The sequence below is a fragment of the Podarcis melisellensis genome, assembly GCF_964234715.1.
Source record: "Podarcis melisellensis genome assembly, chromosome: 9".
In the NCBI taxonomy this organism is placed as follows: domain Eukaryota; kingdom Metazoa; phylum Chordata; class Lepidosauria; order Squamata; family Lacertidae; genus Podarcis; species Podarcis melisellensis.
Genome location: NC_138541.1, coordinates 36,630,592 through 36,653,375, shown reverse-complemented (window position 1 = coordinate 36,653,375; position 22,784 = coordinate 36,630,592). Strand labels below are relative to the sequence as shown.

Genomic DNA, 22,784 nt, shown 5'->3' with positions numbered 1-22,784 from the left:
TGGAAGCTCACCCCGTTGCGGGGATTCGAACCACCGACCTTCTGATCGGTAAGTCCGTAGGCTCTGTGGTTTAACAGTAGGAGCTTCCAATTTGCTGGAAGTTTATTTTCCCAGCAGTTGTGGAAAAATACGATGAATGAATACTCCCTTTTGCTGTGTGGGATGTTGGAGGGGTTAGAGGGAGTATGTGTTAGAGAAAGTGGGGGGCGGGGAGGGAGCATGTGTGAAAGATAAAAAGTGTTGGTGGTGGTGATTTTGACACCATCACCATCTCTAGTCTTCCTTCCCTCCACCAAATAGTGGCTTCTCAGGCACTGGATTAAAGACAGTACACAACTTTGGTTTTACTAAACCATCCTTTTCCATCCAGTCCCAAAAGGAAAGAAAAAAATGGGTTGCTTTTCAACAGATATTATCTGGTTACATTTTCACAAAGGTGTTCTACTGTACCACTACTGTAAAAAAATAAAAATAAACGAACCAAACATTTAATAATATGGTTGTGTTTTGGGGTTTTTTTTTGAGAATGGCCTTGTTTACTTTAGTACAGCATGGAAAACAAGAGTACAAAATGAAAATAAACATGCAAAGCAAGATAGGAGGTGAAAGAACACGAGCAAAGGATTAGAAAGGAAGAGAGTGTATGTGGCAGCACTACAGAAATAAGGAAGCAATACGCAGGAGGGCTAGACGTATTAAAGGCTACCCCAGCTTGTGTTACAGGAAGTAATGGATTTAGAAAGGTCCAGTGTAGATTAGATATAGCCGGGAGTGGAGGGAGAGGAACTTCCTTATAAGAGCAACACTGACAATATAACAGCCAAACAATGGATCGTTCAATCTCCTGAACTTGAAGGAGAAAAATGAGTTTTTATGTATGCAGTGCAGTAGCTAGAAGTTAACTATCAGGAAAATCATGTGCTTTAGAGCTTGTTATTTTATCCCATTTGAAGCTCATCACTAGCTTGCATTGTTTGAGGTTCTTCTCCATGGTCTTTGTACTAAGTCTCCTTTTTTATAACTAATCTGAGGCACTGAAGCCTTGGTCCTTGGCACTAAAATACATCAGCAGGAACAAGAGTAATACTAGCCTGAAGAATCAGGGTCAGCATGCATGCAGCATAAGTAGACTGATCTTATGCATGCTTACTCCGCAGGAGCAACCTTTGCTATCAGTGAGGCACGTTCTCAAATATACTGGTATAGGATTGCAACCTAAGCATGAATGAAGACCCATATGTTCACCCTCATGACACAAATGGACCCTGTGCATGCCATCTGGGGCAGAAGGAATTGAGGTTCATGGGTTTGCAACACATTGGTGCAACAGTAGTTATGCATCATCATGCTGCTGTTACAGATCTTAGGGTGAAACTCAAGGACTAACATGGTTGTACAATAAGTTGGCTTGCAAAAAGCATTATGTCCCTGTTATGCACACAAAGATTCGCCATCCTCTTTTAATCCCTATTATCTCTGAGTTGCTGTATAAACAGAATTAAGGACTTCTAAATTAAACTTATTAAAAATAAACCAATGTCTAATTCACTCTTACCCTTTTAATGGTACATTGTAATTAATAAAGTTCAAGCAGTTGAAAGTTTCGACCAATGAAGATGATTGGGCAAGTGCTGATAACTGAGGCAAATATTAAGACATGACTGTGCTCACTGCTGATATTCTCCCTAGCATCCCCTGCAGATTAGAAATCAATTTGAACTAACAGTAAAGCACTTGTGTACCATTACAACTGCATACCTTTAAACATGCTGTAAATAAAAAGGATCGACTTCCATTTACAGAACATTTTTGTTACCAGGTAAAAGTGTGCAGATTCACTGAAGTAGAACAATTTATGCCTTAGGAAACTGTTTGTAATGTACAGGTAATTGGTGAAAATCAGGTCATGCACAAAGGTGAATGTTAAGGTCTTTCTTTAAAAGCTTTGAGCAATAGGTCTGCAGCCAGCCCTGGAGAGAGAATTCCACTGACAACCTTTTCTTCCAGAAGTGGAATCTGATCTCTCACTGCCAAGTGACTCCGGAAATGATCCAGCATGCTTTCTTGGATTACATTCCACATCCACACTTTTTGCTGTCTCCTTCGTTTGGTCATCAACTCGCTGCTTGTAAGCATGAGGTCTCGGAATTCTGTCATCTTATCCCATATGTCAGAGATGCCTTCTCCAGTTTTGGCAGAGATTCGTATTACCTATTGGATTGAGAAGGTTTTTTTCAAGATGCAGGACAAATTAAGGCTATTAGTATTGACCTAAACATTAGTCCTTAGTAACTTATACAGTATTCTATAAAACCAGATTCAAACTGCAACAGGCAAGAGCTGCCTTTAAACAAAGAACCTGAAAATCCAAAACTGAATCTAAGCATGTTTTTATGCTAAGGAACCAATCTTGGGCAGGCCAATGTAGACAAGCTAGGTAACTGATACAGTGGTACCTTGGGTTACATATGCTTCAGGTTGCATACGCTTCAGGTTACAGACTCCACTAACCCAGAAATAGTGCTTCAGAAATAGTGCTTCAGGTTAAGAACTTTGCTTCAGGATGAGAACAGAAATTGTGCTCCGGCGGCACAGCAGCAGCAGGAGGCCCCATTAGCCAAAGTGGTGCTTCAGGTTAAGAACAGTTTCAGGTTTAGTACGGACCTCCGGAACAAATTAAGTACTTAACCCGAGGTACCACTGTAGAGTAGCTTTCTTTGGTCCAACACCAAGAAAGTTATGAGCTACTTTTGGTTCCAAAACAGGGCTTTAAAGGTCAGCACCACACTCTGAATTGTGCTTGGAAATGTACAAGGGGCCAATGGAGATCATTTAGGACCAGTGTTATATGGTCCCGGCGGCAACTCCCAGTCACCGGTCTAGCTGCCACATTCTGGATTAGTTGTAGTTTCCGAGTAACCTTCAAAGATATTATCCCTTTGCCTTTCAAAAAGCACATCTCCCAAAAGTGAACCTAGGAGGGCTCAACTTTCTACATCCCTTCATTGTGAGAATTGTCCTCTGTTCCTGCTCTCTGCTTCTCCTTACTTAGCCAGTTCCTGATGAACAGAAGAACCTCTTACTGCATGACTGCCAAGCTTACACAGGTGCCTTTGTTGCAGTACCAAATGTGGAAGAAAACTTTGGTACTTGAAGAACCAGGCAGCTTAAGCTAGTACTGTCCCTAGTGTAGTAATTTCTATAGCATTATCTTTCCTCACCTGTGTCTCGTATTTTTTCATGGCTGAAAAGAAGAGGAAAGGATTATTTTGGATGTACCAACCTTTGGGCTCCAAACCTTTGAGCGCTTACGGAGTAATTTCAGAGCACTGACGTATTCTGCTTGAATTCTCCGTGCCGGTACAACTAGATCTCCGTCAGCTTTGGTTACAGCAACAAGATCAGCCATCTCAATTATACCTCGCTTGATACCCTGAACAGAACAAGGAAAGAAAATAACAGAAATCTCAGAAACACTGTCTATAACCAATTAATATCTCCCTCAAATACCCAAAGATCATTTTTGAAACAGAACAACTAGACTTTTAATTGCCATTCCCAGTAACACTCTGAGGACTAGATAAATGAAGAGGGACAGAAAGAGCCTTCACAAGCTTTTAAAAGGATTCCCTGATTGTTTAGACCACTAAGTTCACATGTCTAATATGAAACATTCACACATTCAGGTGTATATAAACATCTGATGGTAAAAGAATTAATTCTAATGCATGCTAGCAAAGGTTTCCAAAAGCAAAAGTAGAGTTATCATTTTAAAGCCATTATAGGATTTCAACCTTGCCAGACAGAAATAGCTCTTAGCCCGAGTTGCACTCCTATAAAATGAGATCAAGAGTTTCATGTCTTTGCAGGTTTGTTCAGAGGACAAGCAAAATAAAATTGGAAAACACTCTGTCTCCTAAGCATACACAAAAGCATTACAGTGGAACCTCGGGTTAAGAACTTAATTTGTTCTAGAGGTCAGTTCTTAACCTGAAACTGTTCTTAACCTGAGGTACCACTTTAGCTAACGAGGCCTCCTACTGCTGCCGCGCCGCCACCGCGTGATTTCTGTTCTCATCCTGAAGCAAAGTTCTTAACCCAAGGTACTATTTCTGGGTTAGCAGAGCCTGAAGCATCTGTAACCCGAGGTACCACTGTAAGAAAAATAATGAACTACTGCCCATCTGTATTATAACAGCTTTTGAGGAGGCATAAGGATTGCTAGCAAAAACCGGCTATGTCAAAATTCAAAAATGTTTTGCTGGTCAGTTCTGGTAGCTCAGGATGACTCAGGAAGACCTCCTACAGTTATGATCTATATGAAGTTCAGACTTCTGCCAAATGTAGCATTATTACCTGCAGCTCGTCACCTCCTGCTGGTGGCAGTAGCAATACAAACATATCAACCATATCAGCAACAGCAAACTCCGACTGACCCACACCTGAGGATCAAGAGCAGAAACTGACCAGTCATTTTGGAGATACAATGACAAATAATAATAATAATAATAATAATAATACCAGGGTACGACACTACCAGAGGAGGGAAGAAGGGAATCTGAGAGACTTCAACAACTGAGGCTTATGAGAGTAGCAGTAAAACAAATGTTTGCATGCACATCCTAAAAGTTCAAGCAAATTAAGGAATGGGAATAAGTCAATCCACATTATGGAGCTGGGCTGTATTAAATCCCTTCTTGCCTAGGCCGAGTAATTATCGTCCCCTGGGGGATATTCTTCCTGAAGAGTTGTACTGTACATACAGGCTCAGTTGCACTGCACTGTATTGATGGAGCAGCATGGTTGCAGTTTTTCTAGCAATATTTTATCAAAGGGGTGAGGAACCTCTGACCCACATGCCTAATTAGGCCTGCCAGGCCTCCCCATTTGCCCTCCAAGGCAGTTTCAGCCAAGCCACACTGACCTGCCCTACACCTGACACAATATGCGACGTCAGGTGTGAGGCAGGTAAAAGTGGGGTTGGATAAAGGGGGGGTTGCAGGGACTGCTGAGCAGTGGTACCTGAAAAGCCCTTTGCGCAGCTTTTCTCAAGTGCCAACTATCAGCTGATTATCAGCTGGTGCTTGAAATGATCACTTGATGACATTGCGATACCACCCAGTTGTCAAAATTGACCTGCAATGTGTGAAGATAAGGATATGACCCACTGACCAGATTCAGTTCCCCACTCATTTTATCACAAAGTAGCACTGATTCTGCTGCACCTACGACTTGGGTTGTCTCTCTCTTCTTGGCTCAGCAGGCCACAATGCAAAGCAGAACTACCGAGCTGTGTCACCATGGAAGAAGCCATGCTGCAGACTGCATAGAATGGAATGACATTTCACTGACCTACTGTTTCAACAAGAACTATGTCATAGCCTCCTCCTTCACACAGCAGAATGGCTTCATTCATGGTCCGCGTTACACCTCCTAGCGTTCCTCTGGTTGGAGAGGGCCTGATGTAAGCATTCATATCTCTCGACAACTCGGTCATTCTCGTCTTATCACCCAAGAGTGAGCCTGAAGCATGGAACAAAAGAAAGAAAAGGGGGGAAGAGTTTCATAACAGTCTAGCCATTCAAAACATTTACCCATGTCTCCATTAAATGCAGACTTATTCTTTGATGAGAACTAGGCTGCAGAGAACAGTCCTTCAAAGAGAACTATTGTGTGCTAAGTTCCTCCACCCAGTTTTGGGCGATTCCCCCCCCCCCGGGGCCCTTGCACCACATTGCAGACTGTCCACAAAGCGCCCCCACCCCTCCAGCCCTACGTTTTCAGGAGAGCAGGAAGGTGCAGGGGGGAGTGATTGCAAAGTTTTCTTCTGTTAACTTCCTTCCGTTCATGGTCTTTAGAATAAAAGCCAGCATCCATAATACTGTCAATTAATCTTATGTCCGCTTTCCAACTTCGTTACGACTGTTGCTGAGCTTTCAAGATGAAGCAAGTCACATAATTAAAGAACAGCCAGTAACTGACAGAGCGAAACCAACCCACTCAGATGTAAAGCCCCACCATTTTCCATAGCACTTTCTCCCAGGTAAGCCTACACAGGCTTGCAGCCCAATCTATGTCCCTACAACTGGCAAGGAAAGAAGCATGAATGATAAGTAATGCATTCACACATACTCACCACCACTGGTGCTAGAGGATGGGTCCACTGCCAAGACAGACACTTTGTGTCCTCTTTCAGTGAGCATTTTCCCAAAGCATTCAATAAATGTTGATTTCCCAGCACCAGGAGGTCCAGACAATCCTAAGTAGGAATATAAAGATCCTTTGTTCTAATGTGCAATCACAACTCTGAGTCTGTCTCCTTACTATGAACATGGCCTAATAATAATAATAATAATAATAATATATTATTTATACCCTGCCCATCTGGCTAGGTTTCCCCAGCCACTCTGGGCAGCTCCCAACAGATTAAAAACAAGAATAAAACATCAAACATTAAAAACTTCCCTAAACAGGCCTGCCTTCAGATGTCTTCTAAAAGTGAGATAGTTGTTTATTTCCTTGACATCTGATGGGAGGGCATTTCACAGGGCGGGCACCACCACCAAGAAGGCCCTCTGCCTGGTTCCCTGTAACCTCACTTCTTGCAGTGAGGGAACCGCCAGAAGGCCCTTGGAGCTGGACCTTGGTGTCCAGGCAGAACATTGGGGGTGGAGACGCTCCTTCAGGTATACTGGGCTGAGGCCATTTAGGGCTTTAAAGGTCAGCACCAACACTTTGAATTGTGCCCGGAAACATACTGGGAGCCAATGTAGGTCTTTCAGGACTGGTGTTATATGGTCTCGGCGGCCGCTCCCAGTCACCAGTCTAGCTGCTGCATTCTGGATTAGTTGTAATTTCCGGGTCACAATGCTTTTTGGTGAGGACCTCCTGGAGGAACCACCAGTGCTTACAGAGCTTCAATAGGCAATGAGCAAGGGAGGAGTCTTCACTGTGGTGGCACCTCCTTCCCTCAAACTTAAGCAAGCACCATTATTGTTGAGAGACTGGCAACTCCTGAGGCCTCTATGGACATCTTATTCCAATATGGGATTTAATTTCTTCATTTCCAATTTCAGTTGCATGTAGCTTGTATTGTATTGCATTATGCTTTTATTATTGTACTTGGCTTTTAAAAAAATTGTACGCCATGTTGAGACTGATGTGAAAGGTAGTATAAGAATATCCCAACACATAAAATAAAAATCCTGAAAATAAATCTTCCTAAACCCAGATAATGTACCAGATAGATACCAATAATTTCTGCTTTACTCTTAATTCTTGACCACAACTCTTCCCTCCAAAGTTATAAATTTTCCCATAATTTTGTTATTGGACAACATACATGTCATGGTTCGCTTTTTAAAGAAAATTCACAATCCACATGGTAACTTCCATCTCTAGAAGGAATCACTTAACTCTTCCCATAGCAGCCCACCTTCAGATTTGTTGACTATTTTCCCTAACCTACAAGAAAGGAATGTCATATACAAGCATGTTTCATACCGGTTAAGTAAATTATTTTGCTCCAATTAAAAACAACAGCTGATGCACTGTGCTGGCAGAATATTCATAAGAAAATGAGACAGTTCATAGGGAGCAATTTTAGTGGCACGTTAAAAGTAATGGGACTTTGGGGATGACATTCACTGAACTAAACATATTCCATAGGGGACAAGCTTTATAACAGAGGCATTCAGCAATGCATAGTTAGTGTGATATATCACAACCAATCATAAGCTAATAGGTTAGAATTTTAGAATTAAACTGTATTTCTTTAACAACTGACAAGTGAAGACACATTAAATCATCAAAACAGCAATAACTGCACAAACAAAAGAGAACTGACCCACTCTAAAGGCTAGTGGCTTTCCTTTATTTAACTGTTCTTGTTCTCTGTGGTAGGATAGTACCTTCTGAAGGAGCACCTGTGCAATCTCCTTCTTCCTGCTGTGTGTGGATTCTACGAGAGTAATGGCTTCTGCCAGGCAGGCCCTGTGTCCTTGAATTAATCCATTGTACAATTTGTCTAGAAGTCTCTGTTCCTGGTCAGAGAGCTCTCGTGTCTGATGTTCCAACACTGCTGGATAACAGAGGCCAGTGTTCAAGCCCTTTGAAGATATCATCCTCCTTGAAAAACACTGTTGCAATGAATTCAGCTGTTGGACACATGAAAAAGCAGATCCAGGGCTGGACCTCCTGCAGAAACCGTCAAGACTACTAGGAAACCTTCTCTGAAGAAAACAGAGTGGAAATCGCAGCAGCAGTGATGATCCATTCATTTTGTCTTGATTCAGAGAAATCCGTTCTTTGGAAGCCTAATAGGAGAAGAAAAATGCTTGGTAATTCCACATTTTTAAAGTGTATTCATGAAGTATATTTGAAGCAGCGAAGAGGTACGTAGGGAAAGGGTTCGACACCCCCTTGGCTTCTAACTCCACATAATATACTTAGACCCTTAAAGAAGATAAATATCAGGAAAACCTTAGTGCCAGAGATTTCAATTTTATAACAGTCTTGCCTGGCAGCTGTAGGTGAGAAGGAATTTCATGCAGAGGAGTGTGCAGAATCGCATGCAGGCAAGTGGGTGGGCTGGCAGAAGAGTACTCTGTCCCTTCTCTGTGCCCAGCAAACACAGTAGGCTGCTAGAGGAGAGAATGAGTTTGCCTTCTTCTTATGCCAGCCCCCAGTAGGCTAGCAATTTTTGAGTTTTTTTACTAGGGTGTTTTATAATGGTTAAGTTTTTACTTACAATTTCTACGAACCTAATACACACACTGTGAACTTCACCTCCCCACATCCAGCACTTACTCTCAATCTGCAGATTTTCCAAATCATACAGACAATTTCTCCCTCAGTTACTGAACTACTAGCAACTACAGTAAGGACAAAACTAAATGAAACCTGGTTCTCTAAACTGAACATAAGCAAACAAAACAAAACAAATTGTACAACGATAGGAAATGACAAATTAAGTTCTCCACAACATTCCCTGGTAAAGGAACCACAGGTTATTGCCCCTGTTGAGGTGAACTTTAAACTGAAAGTTAATGTACTCTCCATTTGAACAACCCTAACACTCTGGTTGGCCACTCTGAGAAACAGGATACTCAATTAGAGAGGCCTTTAGTCTGATTCAGCAGGGCACTTTATGTTCTCAGAATGACCAACCTGCACACCCAATGAACCCAATGGATGCTTCCTATTACATTGTGATATTTGAATTTCTACAATAAAACAGTACTCTTGTGTACACAGAGGGCTTTCTTCCATATTCAGGTATTGTGGGTGTATGTATTAATCCCACCTTCCTACTCCTATTGATTCTCATATTCCAATGTAGTACTGTAATAGTACAGTAATTCTTTTTATTTACCACTCAGAAAATGTTTTAGGTCAAAATGCTTACTTGGAAGTAAGCTCTACTGAAATCAAGGGAACATTGCTGAATGAAATCAAGGGAACATTGCTGAATCAACACTTATCAGAATTCTAAAACAGACTAAACATTCTAACATACGCAGACACTTATCTTATATTACAAGGCAATCTGACGCACAACACTGACGATGGTAATTGTTTTTTTGAAAGAAAAGTACAGATTAGTAAGGGCTTTATCAGTTAACCACACTTCTATCCGGCAACATGGACAACTTAAACTTTCTTCTATAACCTACTGTGAGAGATAAAACCAACAGTAGACTAAAATCCACATTTAAGCATTCCAGTTAAATGATATGCTGCCTTCTGAAGTGAAGGAGCTGAGTGACCTTTTTAAAAAACAAAACAAAACCTAGGCCCCAAGTAACACTGTTACAGTCCAGCAATATTATAGTTTAATTCTCCGGGGGGGGGATGAGAGAAGGGGAGGAGACCCTCTCCCATATATGTTCTCCCAAATTACCGGTATGTGACGCTGAACACTTAAATACAGATAACTGGTAATTTATAGCTGCATACACTTCCAAGAGCACAACCCTTGTCATGTTTATTTGGGCTCCCGTGGGGCTTAACCCCCAGGTAAGTGTGCACAGGGTGGCCTCTCAAACCACTGCAAAACCTGTACCCCCCACCATCCTGCACTGGTTTTATTGCTACCTAAGATGGTTTGCGTTTAAGCACCGTGAAAGGACAGAGACCTGTTTCTAAATAGGCAACGCAAATACAGCGCCGCCGGGGTCCACCAAACTGGCGGTCCATGAAACCCAGGCGCACGCGGGTCGACTAGCAAACACGCTCCCGCCCGCCCGCACCGCAACAAGGAAATGACCCCGCTGCTCCGAACCTTTTCACATCCGGGATACGCCAGAGGACGCAAAGCAGCACGCAACTTGAACCGCAACCTCCTCTAGCCTTGACCCCGCCCTGCCCAGCTGCTCCGTGACTACGTCTGCCAACTGCGCCTGCGTAGAAACCGGGCAGCTGCGGGGGCGGGGCGGGGGCGTTGCAAAGGGAAACTGGAGCTGCTTCCACGCAGGCGCAGTCGAAGGCAGCCATGTCCGTTGGAGTTTGAAAAAAAGTTTCAGACGGCGGTTGTTGTGTCTGCGGAGAGACCCGAACCTGTCTCTTTCTTAAAGCGGGGGCCAACGCAGTCCTTTCACCTCCGCGCACAAAGGGTGAAAGCAAAGATCCTTTAGTTTGCTATGTGTGTGTTTTAATTGCCTTGCAAGTATTTGCTTATTTCATAACGCTTATATATTCCTTGGCTGATGAATAAATACATAAAATGCTGTCAAAGCGGTTCTTCGGGAGGGAGGGACAGAAGCGTCCTGCAGCCTCCTAAGAATACCGATCCCTTGTTGCAGATGGAAGGGGAAATTAGATATATTTATGCCCATATTTCATGAGAAGGACATAGAGTGGCTCACGACAATACTGCAGAGTAGTCCAGGGTTGCTATCCACCCCACCGCCTAGCCAAGCGGGGTCGTCTGGAGCGTCTCCACCCCCATCGCCCAGCCCGGACACTGATGTCCAGCTCCGAGGGCCTTTTGGTGGTTCCCTCGCTGCGAGAAGTGAGGTTACAGGGAACCAGGCAGAGGGCCTTCTTGGTAGTGGCACCCGCCCTGTGCAACGCTCTCCCATCAGATGTCAAGGTAATAAACAAGTATTTTACTTTTAAAAGACACCTGAAGGCACCCCTGCTTAGGGAAGTTTTTAATGTTTGACACTGTATTGTTTTTGATATTTGGTTGGAAGCTGCCCAGAGTGGCTGGGGAGACCCAGTCAGATGGGTGGGGTATAAATAATAAATTATTACTATTATTGCATTGCATCTATTAAAAAAAAAAATCTCTGCTCAGAAGAAAGCTGCCCCGAGTTCAGTGGGACTTACTCCCAGGTAAGAGTGTGAGGGGCTATAGCAGTGGTTTTCAGCCAGTGTGCCGTGGCACCCTGGGGTTCCTTGAATGAGGGGTGCCGCAGGCAACAACGGTGTCTGTCCCTCTTTGCTTCCCTCCCTTCCTCTGATGCCCTCTTGCATCTCTGCCTCCCAAAGGCTTGCGTAGCTGTTTGTTGCAGCAGCCCTGGCTTTAAGTTCCGCAGGCGAATGGTGCCTCTGGGGCTGGCCAGGGGGTGCTGGTTGCCAGAAGCAGAGGCTGCCTCAGAGTAAGCAAGTGGGTGAGTGAGGGAGCCCAGCCAGCCAGTTCACCAGTCCTTGCTCTTGGGAATGGACAGACAAGTGGGAGGCCAGGAAGGCAGACAGGCACCACGCTGGCCTTTCTTGTGCTTGCCATGTGCAGTGCCTGCCCTGAGTGGCCCCCATGCAGGTCCAGAAGCGCCCAAGGTGAGGTGCTGTCCTCACATTTGCCCATTGGGCCACTAAGGCTGGGGGCATCCTCTTCCCAGGCACCTGTGAGGCAGTGTGAGGAGGCAACCCTCTCTTTAGAGGTAGCTCAGAGACCAGGGGCAGCAGCAGCTGCTGCCCAGAGGGCTCCCAAGTAGAGGGGAGAGGCCAGGAGGTTGAGGAAACACTTAAGAGAGTTTGTTCAAAAAAGGGTGAGAGGCTGCCAACTCTGCAGGCAAGGGGTGACATAACTGGGTTCATGAGCCCAACAGGAGTGCCGCAAAAAGAATGTAGTCTGTAAAGGGAGCTGTGGACTCAAAAAGGTTGAAAACCTCTGGGCTATAGTGTTTTATCTAGGCAGCTAGGGCTCTTCTGGATGACAATATCTTTTTGCACCAGGTCAGTGAGGGCCACTTGTTTTTTAAAATTCGCCTATATACAGAACTCCCTAGGTGCCTTTTGGATGTATCTGTAGGTTTCCCCCTCTGTGTCTATTAACTTAGGTCAAATAAGTGTTGTTTATTTTGTATAATACATGGAAGATGGATCTTCCTTGGGAGGTTCTGGACTCTCCTACCTTGGAGGTTTCTAACCAGAGGTTGGATGGTAATCTGTCATGGATGCTTTAGCTGAGTTTCCTACATTGCAGGGGGTTGCACTAGAATGATGACTCCTGAGGTCCTTTCCAGCTCCATGAATCTATGTTCTTCTGCTTCACCAATATTTCATTATGTTCCAATCATTTTATGTAATTGTATTTTGTATAAATTATAAGATTATAAATAAAACATGTTCTATTTACAAACACATTTAAATAGCTGCCTTTCTACTGGTATAATGGGGGGCATGGGTGTAGCCAGGATTTTTGTTAGGGGACAGGCTTTTGTTGGGGGGCAGAACCTCCGATCTGTATTGATTTTTAACACCTATGGGGGGCACAGGAAGGAAACAAGGTTGGAAGGGGGCCACAGTCAGAAAAAGTTTGGGAAAGACTGATCTAGCCCAACTCCCTGCAACACAATGAATCTTTTGCCCAACATGGGGCTTGAACCCACAACCCTGAGACTGAGTCTCATCCATTACCAACTGAGCTATTCCAGGTTCTGCAATAGCCCCCTATTGTAGCTGCAATGGGGGCAGAAAATATCAGTCCCTGTTAATATCTACATATTGTGAATTAGGAGGGGGAGGTTATAAACTAGCTCCTGTTATTATCTCTGTGTCTGGTGCCAACCCCTAAATGAGGTTGTGGTTCAAAAACCAGGGATGGGCAGCTGGTGTCTCCCTATTATTACAGAGCTCTGCAATCCAAGTCTTAGAACATGGAAGGTAAACAGTGGCATGAAGAGGTTTAACAATTATGGGAAGGCAACTAAGGTTTCTTCCACATCACTTGTGTATTAAGTGTTCAGTCTGATTTGCTTGCAAGGAGGTTATATGATGCCAGCAGTTTATTGAGCATTCTGATCTGCCAGGAAGTTCTATGATTTCACATCAACCAATTTAGCCCACATTTTCCTTAACCCTGAAAAGTCTATTTTATTTTAACTGGAAGCAGTTTTGTTGTGCAAGAGCTCCAGATCCACTCTAATGGCACAGTTGAATCCCACTTACAATATAAAATGGAACTATCCTAAATTCTAGATCTCATCACCACAGTTTAGAATAATGAGTAAATTTGCACTGATTTCAATCCTGGTGAAAGTAACCACAAATTCCCTAAAGGCATAAGAAAATAGAGAGAGCCCTGCTGGATCAGAATAAGGGCCTGTGTGTCTACTTGAGGGGTGGGCAACCTGCAGTATTTTAAAGCTCCTTGAAATCTTATATTAATCACATTGGCATCCTCTTTGGGTTACATGTCACTTTCCTAATCATTAGTATTCATTTACTTTCAGGTTCTATTATTGTGGTTTTAAATGAACTCCAGGCATCCTAAAGAGATTTTAATTGACTTTCAAGTTTCACTTCCTTTTAACTGATCCCCTAATCTTTCCAAGGAGTCGGGGAGAGCAACAGGAAGGGCGATGAGAGCAAGGAAAATGAGCAACAGGCTTCACTTGCCTTGCCCTCTCCTTCTAAGCAGTAATGGACCCAGAGGGAGAGGGCAACTGGCAGTGGGGACAGGGGCAAGGAAGCAGGTCCCTAGAAGGAACACACTGTGGACATCATGCATGAGACCCCTCACACCACCTGGAGCCAGCACTGGCTGTGTCAACCAGCACATTTAGAAAAACAGTGCATTGGCCAACTGATCCCCATTGTCACACACGTACACGCTTCCCTGATTTTCGCTGCACTAGCCATGGACTGGCTAGGGACAGGGAGAGGTGATGAAAGTACTGAGAAGTATGAAGAAGGCAGTTTACTGCTGCTCCACCTCGTTCTAAATCTCATCAAACTGTTTGGGGTTGTGGTTAGTCTCCAGACAGATCACTTTGAGGCTAACCACAGCTCTAAACAGATCAGTGTTTGGCCAATACTTTACAGCCCAGTCCTATGCAGCCTAAGTCCTAATTACTTAGAAGTAAGTTGCCCTGAATTCACAGGGGCTCAACTCTCCACTAGGAGTACACAGCCTATACTTATATAACATCACTTGCCCGTCCTATATGATGTTATATTCAATGCAGTTTTTCTTTAGAAGTTATCCTTTTTTGTATCGCATGAGGGTGGTATAGTTACTACCCATCCATTTTAAAGCCATAGGATAATACAAATCTAACAAACCAAATTGACTCAGGCACCCATACATAGTTCTAGCTGCCCAATTCTATGCATTCAGGAGTAAGTTTTGTTTAGGATTATTCTCATAGGCAGCAATCTTATACACACTCAAGTCCTACTGAACTCAGTGAGCTCTATAGTTAACATGCATGGGATTGGGCTGCAGATACAGAATCACACACACCAGGTCAGGCCGTTGGGCTACCTAGCTCAGAATTGTCAAGCTTGACGGGCCATGGCTCTGGATGATTGGGTTTTAGATGCAGACATTTCCAGCCCTGCCTGGAGATGCTGGGGAATCGACATGGTGTGAATTCATAGGGATTCCTATGTCCATTTTATCACAATAATATTTTTGTCTCCTGAGCTCTTTTAAGGCTTTGCATACGTTACAGCTGCCAGACTTCAGGAGAATCCTGAAGAACGCTATATTCACAACTGTAGGTCCCAATCTCTACACTTCAAATGTAAAGGATTAAGTTTCCAAGTAAACAAAAAGCCTGGTTTGCAGCCATCTTCTTTTCCAGATGCTGTCAGAATGGTGTTTGTATTCTCTGTCCCAGCAGGGAGTCAACAATTTTTGAGACATGTTCTTGTCAACTGGTGGGTTTCACTTAGTGACACTAGGCCACTAAACATGGCACACCTCAAATTCATGTGCATGTCTGAAACACTTCCACTCTTGCTTCTTTTGCTGAGCCTCTAGGAAGCAGAATCAGAGAAGTGCCTGCATAGCATACATCTTATTAGCACATGCTGTCCTAAGTTGTCAATGATATAAAAACTTCCTGAGCCAAGGAGACACCCTTTAATAGGAGTTACATACCAAGCAGTCTTGGGAGGAGCAGGCACATTGCTATGTGCAATGTGGATCCCAGCCAAATTAGCTTTAAAGTAATTTAAAAACACATTGGAGCTATTTATATTAGTCTTCTAGCTAGTGAGCAGAAAGATTTTATTTTCAACCAAAGAAGACTTGCAATTACTATTATTTAAAGCTAAAGGGTAAACTGAGATTTTAAGTGTTTTAAAAGCCAAGCCAAATTGCTTTGCAGACTGCACGTTCCAGTATGTGTGGGAAACCTCATCTTATGACTCATGTATACTGAAGTGAAATGCAGTGTGACACTTTAACAAGCAATTATATTTGTGATAAGAGTGCTTTCTCTGAAGGCTGTCCTGAAGAGGGCAGATAACTGATCATGTTCAAAAAGTGTGATCAGTTACCATGCAGCCTAAATTCAATACTTACCAGTTTCTTTGTTTGTTCCAGAGAAGTTAAAAGAAACTACAGCCTTTACCGCCAATAATACATATTCAGCTGTATATGGTTAAAAAGCTATCACCCTTTTAAAACCACATTCAGGTCCACTTACTTTGATGCAGTTCAAATTCTGTAGCAGCTGACAAGCTGAGCTGTTGAGTTGCTGCCCTTGATCCTGAAATATCCTATTTCAGCATGTCAGCACAAAGCAGAAATGCCTGTTTATTTGATTAAAAATAATCTATTCACAATGTTAACTTGTTTTTTTCTGCTCTTACTGTAGGTTGTGTAACACTCATGCCATCAGATATGAAAAACAATTCTTAAATTCTAGTTCATGTCTTCCTCCAATTTGGCAATTTCTCAGGTGGCGTTTTGACCACTTTACCTACACCAAATAACAACATCCCAGAAATTCTCATCAAAGGAGAGGTTGCTTCCTGTCATCTTCTTAGACTGCAGGTTCTAATGACTCACACTGGACAATGGATCTTCCCGTATGCCTTGATGAGGTAGTTGCTCGATGAAAACAACAATGTGGTGAGCAGTGATGGTAAACAAAGAGGCAACAGGGACTAGCAGTTTATTATGTGCTTTTTGGAGCTATTTCCGCTCTTCCAATGAACCTGATGGCTGATGGTGCTATTAGGCCAATTTGAGTTAAGGATGATTCTTCTATCCTTAAGAAACTAATCATGTGAAGATGGATATTGTGCACACATCCCTTCATTATTAGCATGCACTCATCTTGCTGCTAGGTATATTTCTTTTTAAAGCAGTGAGCATAGAACCATGATACATCCCTCACACCAAGACCGCTAAGCTTGTGTTTTTCAAGCAGCTAAAAGGAAGGCAAACACATGCATTGTGGTAAAATAAGGCAGTTAAAAGCACCAGCAAAGTTTTGAAGAATTTTACCAATAAATTTGGCAATAAGATTAGACAATGAAGCTACCTTTTTTTAAAGAAGACATAAAAGGGAGCTTTAGGTATTGCTTGTGCTTCCATGCTGATAGCTTGCATTATCAGTTCCATTGCATATCTCCTTTTCCACGAAATTGTTCTCAGCAACTGATATTCGTTTATATCACAGCTACTTCATGTTTTGTAGTTTGATAAGAGGGAAGAATGCACAAGAGTGTGTTTTAATCAAAGTAAGCAATACGTTTATTTGAACTTCAGTAGAGATGAACCACTAAGTTTTGGAATAAAAAAATACTGGAAAAGTACTACAGCTTGAATGAATATAAAAACATTAGCAGAAAGAAAACAATTTAAATGGTAAAAAATTAACCTTTAAGTCTGAGACACTTGAATAGGTTGTTTAAGTCCTCCCAACATGTGCTAACATCTGCTAAGTTGGCAAAACACAAACCTCTTACAAAACGAAAACAGCTACTTCTGTTATGTGAACTGCATAAAACTGTCCAATCTTAAAAAAGGCTGTATAGTTTGTCTTGAAATATACAGACCTTGCAGTACATGACAAAAGCATTTATTGACCCAGCCTTGCTCCATGAAGCTGTGCTTGGGCAGAAATATATCAGTTAGTAAGATGAAGCCTCTATAAAAATGAAATGCACACAGCAAGACTTGGACTTATTTAACAAGCTATGTTTACAGTATAATTCTACCTGTCCACGTCAGCTTCCCTTCCCACCCGCCTCCCGCAGCTATATTTCTTTAGGCTAGTCCATCTCTAACTTCCAGATACACTGTACATACATTTAGCAAAGAGCATACCTAAAAATTCTTGCAGCGGTATGGTCAGTACACAGTTTCAGAAGATTACACAGAAGCCTTAATTTTTCTGAGGATAGCAACTATTACCAAGAACCAGTAGCTTTCGAATATTGTGAGAAGCTTGTTAAAAAGGAGAGTAGCCTTCTTCTTTTTTGGTACTCGTCCCAGAACGCAAAACACAATGGAAATTCAGCACAAGGGGATCTTAGTGTTCTAGATAAGATTGCTTGAGAACAGCGTCCCGATTACGTGGACTTGGGTCATCCCTAGCTATTACACGCTGCCCTGTATAAAGATTACTACTATGTAAACTAAAAAGTCTTTGATACCAACAACTTAGTAGCGGCTTTTCCTGATCTAACAGTTGGTCACAGAGGTCAAGTATAATAAAGGCTGCTGCCAGTTTTGTACATGTGTCTGACTCATACATCCTTCAAGTACATGCAAGGCTCAATAGTTTCTTAAGTGTAGCTGCTCCGAATCCTTTTAAGACACAGAAGAGATGGGGTTATGAGGAGAGCCCATCTGCGTAAGAACTTTATCCAGCCACTGAAGGGGACCATGTAAGTGAATCTCAATCCAGCACGGTGTGCTTGTGACATCTTGCCGATGATACTCTGCTCCCCAGCCCTAGAAACACAGAGGGATTGTTACAACAATTTTTGGTACAGATTTAATTGCATTCTGAGAATCCAAAGACAGTAACATGGCGTCATATTGAGTAAAGGAGACATTATTTTTATTTTTTGCATTAAAGGAGCACAACCATTTTCTGATCTCTGAATTTTAATCTGAAGTAGATTTAAAACCTTGCCAGATGGGCCCGATTGAAAGCCCTGAGGACATGAATCTTCCAAGATCACGCTCAATGGGGTGGGGCAGCTTGTGCTGTAATGTCTTCTACTTTCAAGGGAAAACACCTGTTGATGTTTAGTCAGGCAGTGCTGCTCTCTCAATTCTTTGTACTATTTTTTCCCCATACACACTACCATCTATTTTGTATCCAGTGTCTGTGCACCTTATCTCTAGAAATTCAGAGATTATTTTTTCTGGATGGATGTTAAGGTACCGCTGAACAAGTCAGCCAAACACAACATTTCTTTATTTCTCAGTGGCTGCACCCAGATTATAGAACTCTCTGCACAGGGAACACCTACCAAGCTTCTTACTGGCCTTCCACTTAATAGGAAAGACGTTTCTGATAGGCATTAGACCCATTTCTCTCCTGTCACAAGGTATAGTTTTATTGCTTTATTACTGCTAATATTGGGGTTTTTTAACTGGCAGACATTTACTGCTGAACACGATTTTTTGTGAAAATAAAGTGGATATAATTTTCTTCCTTTTTAAAAAAAGAATGTATGTTTCCAGTGCTGCCAATGGTTCTGGAGCTAGAGCTACAATTCACAAAATCCAGGTTAATATCTTTCACTTTTAAGTTTGATTAACATGAAAGACACAGTGCAATTTTTAAAAATCAAGTATTTCTTAGCTTCAGCTCTAGAGTACTTTTTTGGAGGATCTGTTGAGCAGGCTCAGCAGCAGCCCCCAAAAGATTTAAGTTTTGGGCAGCATTTGCATGCAGATGCCTTTGTCTGTCTAGCTTGCTATTCCCAGGCCAAGGCCTCGCGAAGGCACACTCACCTCAAAGCCTTGCTTACCTTTACAAAGCTCATGCGGATAGTGCACATCTTGGTGAGTTCGTACACAGTTTCAAAGCCATGGTTCACCGACTGAGCCAGAAGTTGAGCAAACTCTTGGTTGTTGAAAATTTTCAAACTGCAGCCACTTGGAATTTTGCAGACTGTAGTTGGGTGGAAGCCATGATGGTAATTGCAATTTCGACTTTGCACAAATATACTACTGTCACTAAGGCACTCTGCATAGACTTCACCACCGACATAATACAGGTGAACTCCTATAAGAGAGACATGATTCTGTTAGTTTTATTCTGAAGTCAAAGCACTTCACACTGCTGCAGGTATTCAAAGCAGCAGTGAATGGGTATGAGTATTTTCTGGTGCTGTTGTCCAAATGAGGATCATACACCTTCTCCACAGTAATGCATGAATTTTACATACCTGGCCCAACCGCATAACTGCGGTTGTCCAAATTTATTATTCGCATGCTGTATAGGCAACATTTTTTGGACACCTGCTTTCGTGGACAACTGCACATATCCTTAGATTTGAAGGGTTTTTCTAGTTAAAAACTAGGGGGTCCAGGTGAATTTGTATCTAATGAAACCAATGGGATAGAACAACATCTGCTCAACTCTCATTAGCCAAGCAAACCAAGTACTTCTTCATTTTATCTGGTCTGAGTTTTAGCTTCTATTTAGATTGAAAATAAAAAGGTAATAAATCTAGTAGTGTGTGTGTGATAATTTTCAATAGCAAAATTTAAGACTAAGACATCTTACTGAACCATTTAGTAAAAGGAAATAGGAGCTCCTATGTGCTGCATATCTATAGGTCCCAGGCACTAATACTGATTCAACTAGCGAAATTAGGCATACTCTTCCTTATTGGTGGCTATCTGCCATCTAGTGATCTTTGACCCAAAGTGAAATTTAGAGGCTACAGCTATTTTCTCAAATTGGGCCACCAGTGTGGCATAATGGTCAGAATGTCAGACTAGTACTGGGGATATCTACTACAGGGTTCAACGGCTCCCTCAAACACTGAATCTCAACTGGGTTAATACTATCTCTCAGCCTAAATTATTTCACAGGTTGTTGACAGGATAAATGAGATGCCATGTACATCACCTTGAACTTCTTGGAAGAAGGGGAAGATATAAATGTAATGAAATAATTTGTCCATAACTAGATCCCTAGTAAGGAATGGGGCTGTTACGGGCAAAAAACATTAAAACCCTGCTGCTATTCAAACTTTTAAAAGTCCTTCAGTGCACCACCAAAAGGCATGTTATGAATAGTTTTAAAGGCACCAGTAGTGGATAGCCCCCAACAGTGTCTTGCACATACCTGGAAGAGAAAGCCATCTTTTATATAGCCAAAATACCAGTCATACCCTGGGGGGGGGGGGAGTATCCCTTGTTCATATCTGGCTTTGTAAAACCAAGTCATATTCCAGCAAAACCAAGTAGGGAATTATTAATACAAATAATTGACTAAACCATTTTTATTCCAAGACAATTTAAAGTATAGAAGCTATAGTCTTCACTCAAGACCATCTCTCTTTTTTTGTTTGTTTAAAAAAAGAGAGACAATAAGCAAATGCTTCTAGAAAAACAAAGAAAACCAGAACATTACTAAATTACTTCAGTTCTTAAAATAAAAGAGACAGCACATTGTTTTTTATATAGTTTTATATATTGGGGATATTATGGGTGAAAACAGGTGGCATATACTGTAATACAAAGGCTTCTATAAAAGATAGAGATAAATTTTAAGCGATTCATCTTTTTCTCCTATGGATCTCAGTACTATTTTACCTTGGAAACAATTTCAGATTCTGAACTGGGAAAGCAAGAGATGCCAACTTCTCTGCCCTTTGCAAAAAAGCCTTCCCCAGTATTTTGCAAGCTATGTTAATACTCCTGGAGCTGCATCAGGGAGCCCAATAGTGATTTTAACCCCTATATAAGAACCTTGTGTAGTAATAGATCCACCAGCTTAGTTGCAGCTCAAGAGGTTTTTATTCCAACAAAACAATTTGGGAGAAAACTGTCTAGTTGGAATTCGGATCGTGTGCAACCCTGTTTCTATGTGTTGTCGAAATTTCCTTGTTTGCAAGGAGATTACATTGTTTAACGCTGAATATGTTGCTTCTCAATGAAGCCTTGAGGCAAACAAATGTTGCTTGCATCCCAGCTCCTCTCTCTTTCCACTTTCAAATATGAACAAAACCCCACAGTACCTTTGCCAATATGCCGCCTGGTGTTCTCAATGGTAGAATTCCGGTTAACATTGGAGAGCAGCCCTAGGCAAAACCTGTTCTTGTTGTTTGATGGATCAGTGAAGCCATCGACCAGCACACTTGTTGAAGAGGCATGAAATGCCTCTCCAACACGATTGTTAAGCTCATAGTAGACAATAGAGCACCAGTGTTTTGGCTCTTCATAAGCAACTGCCTGAACATCTGGAAAGGAGGAAAATCAGAAATCAGTGACACTAGAATTAATGAGTTCCTGAGCTTTAAAGTTTTATTTATTTTCAGTGTGTAGGTTTTGGCTTAAGATCACTGAAGAACCAAAGGGGGGGGGGAATAATCTGGCTACACAGCTGCTAATTAGAAGTCATTCTCCCACAATGCCCTATTATGCAATACATATGAGCCACACTAGCAATTCAATCAAAGCCTCCACATAGCGAAAAGAGAAGGAGCTCCAACTGGTACTTTAACAAGCAGTGAGCAGATCCTTTTTACCACCCAAAAACTGGGGCTGCAGTACTGATAATCTACTAATTGGTTAGGTTGAGAGTCTCTGCAGTAGAATGATTAGACTGGCTTCCCCCAAAAATGATTGTAACCAGTAAGCTTTACTTATCTCTATGCTTGGGCAGGTGGGCTGTGTTTGTGTGGCAAATGAGCTAGAAAGAAAACTACCAGGTCTCACTCAATTTACCAAATGATGTTGACTGGTCACCTAGTGGCAATCCTTTTCATCACAGCCCGCTTCAACGCTTTAGTAAACCCAGATGTGCTACCGTAAACCATGCCTATTTACAATGAAGCCATTGGACAGTATGCAATTCAAAATGTATCCTTTGCACCAGGAACTATTGCTCAAAAGACTTTGCCACCTTGAGCAAATGTCCATATCATGGTGGAGTTGCACTTGCAAGTCAGGGTCTCACCCTTTAGGGTCCATTCTGTCTCCTATGGTAACTCAACTGCCATGTTAAATCACTGGTTGCTGGGGATTTGGAGCCTGGTGTTGCAAGTACTAAGCACTTATCTGTCCATGTCAATTGGATCAGAAGCTGAGAAAATGCTGTTGGCCCTGAAGCAGTGATGGGCTTGTTGGAAACCAACCAACTGAGAGTGAATCTTTCTAACACAGAGGTGTTGTGGGTAGGTGGTTCCTGTGTTCAGGAATCAGGTGGATGACCCAATCTAGAATGGGTTGCACTGTCCCTGAAGGAAGAGGTTCCTAGTACTCCAGGATTTCAGCCTGCCACAGAAGTCCCAATTGCCTTCTACAGCTAGGAGTGTTTGTACTACAGCTGTTGCTGGGCTGGCATACCCTGGCCTCAGTTGTCCATCATAATGACCTCCTGGGGCACTCTATGACCATCTCA

General features: G+C 42.3%; 2 protein-coding genes across 5 annotated transcripts in view; both read right to left on the bottom strand.

Annotated features, from left to right (window-relative positions):
- Positions 1-1,834: 1,834 nt before the first annotated feature.
- Positions 1,835-10,400, bottom strand: MMAA (metabolism of cobalamin associated A). 3 transcript variants are annotated; one of them, XM_081926132.1, is made up of 7 exons: positions 10,283-10,400; positions 7,847-8,315; positions 6,137-6,259; positions 5,353-5,523; positions 4,357-4,442; positions 3,284-3,433; positions 1,835-2,211 (listed from the first exon to the last, which is right to left on the bottom strand). In XM_081926132.1, exons 2-7 carry the CDS (start codon positions 8,277-8,279, stop codon positions 1,924-1,926), a joined length of 1,251 nt encoding a protein of 416 aa, XP_081782258.1. In that variant the 5' UTR covers positions 8,280-8,315; positions 10,283-10,400; the 3' UTR covers positions 1,835-1,923. The 3 variants fall into 3 exon arrangements, with proteins under 3 accessions (XP_081782258.1, XP_081782259.1, XP_081782257.1); XM_081926133.1 differs by lacking the exon at positions 10,283-10,400 and adding an exon at positions 10,137-10,241; XM_081926131.1 differs by lacking the exon at positions 10,283-10,400 and adding an exon at positions 8,750-10,109.
- A 6,515-nt stretch (positions 10,401-16,915) lies between these two features.
- The window catches only part of SMAD1 (SMAD family member 1), a 37,402-nt gene continuing 31,533 nt past the window's right edge, over positions 16,916-22,784 (bottom strand). The window contains exons 5-7 of one of the 2 annotated variants that reach the window (XM_081926114.1): positions 21,400-21,621; positions 19,177-19,433; positions 16,916-18,145 (exon numbers count right to left, since the gene is read on the bottom strand). In XM_081926114.1, coding sequence (XP_081782240.1) covers positions 18,002-18,145; positions 19,177-19,433; positions 21,400-21,621 — 623 coding nt within the window. In that variant the 3' untranslated portion in view covers positions 16,916-18,001. Of the gene's footprint in view, positions 18,146-19,176; positions 19,434-21,399; positions 21,624-22,784 lie in introns of both variants that reach the window. The other variant, XM_081926115.1, reaches the window with a different exon arrangement.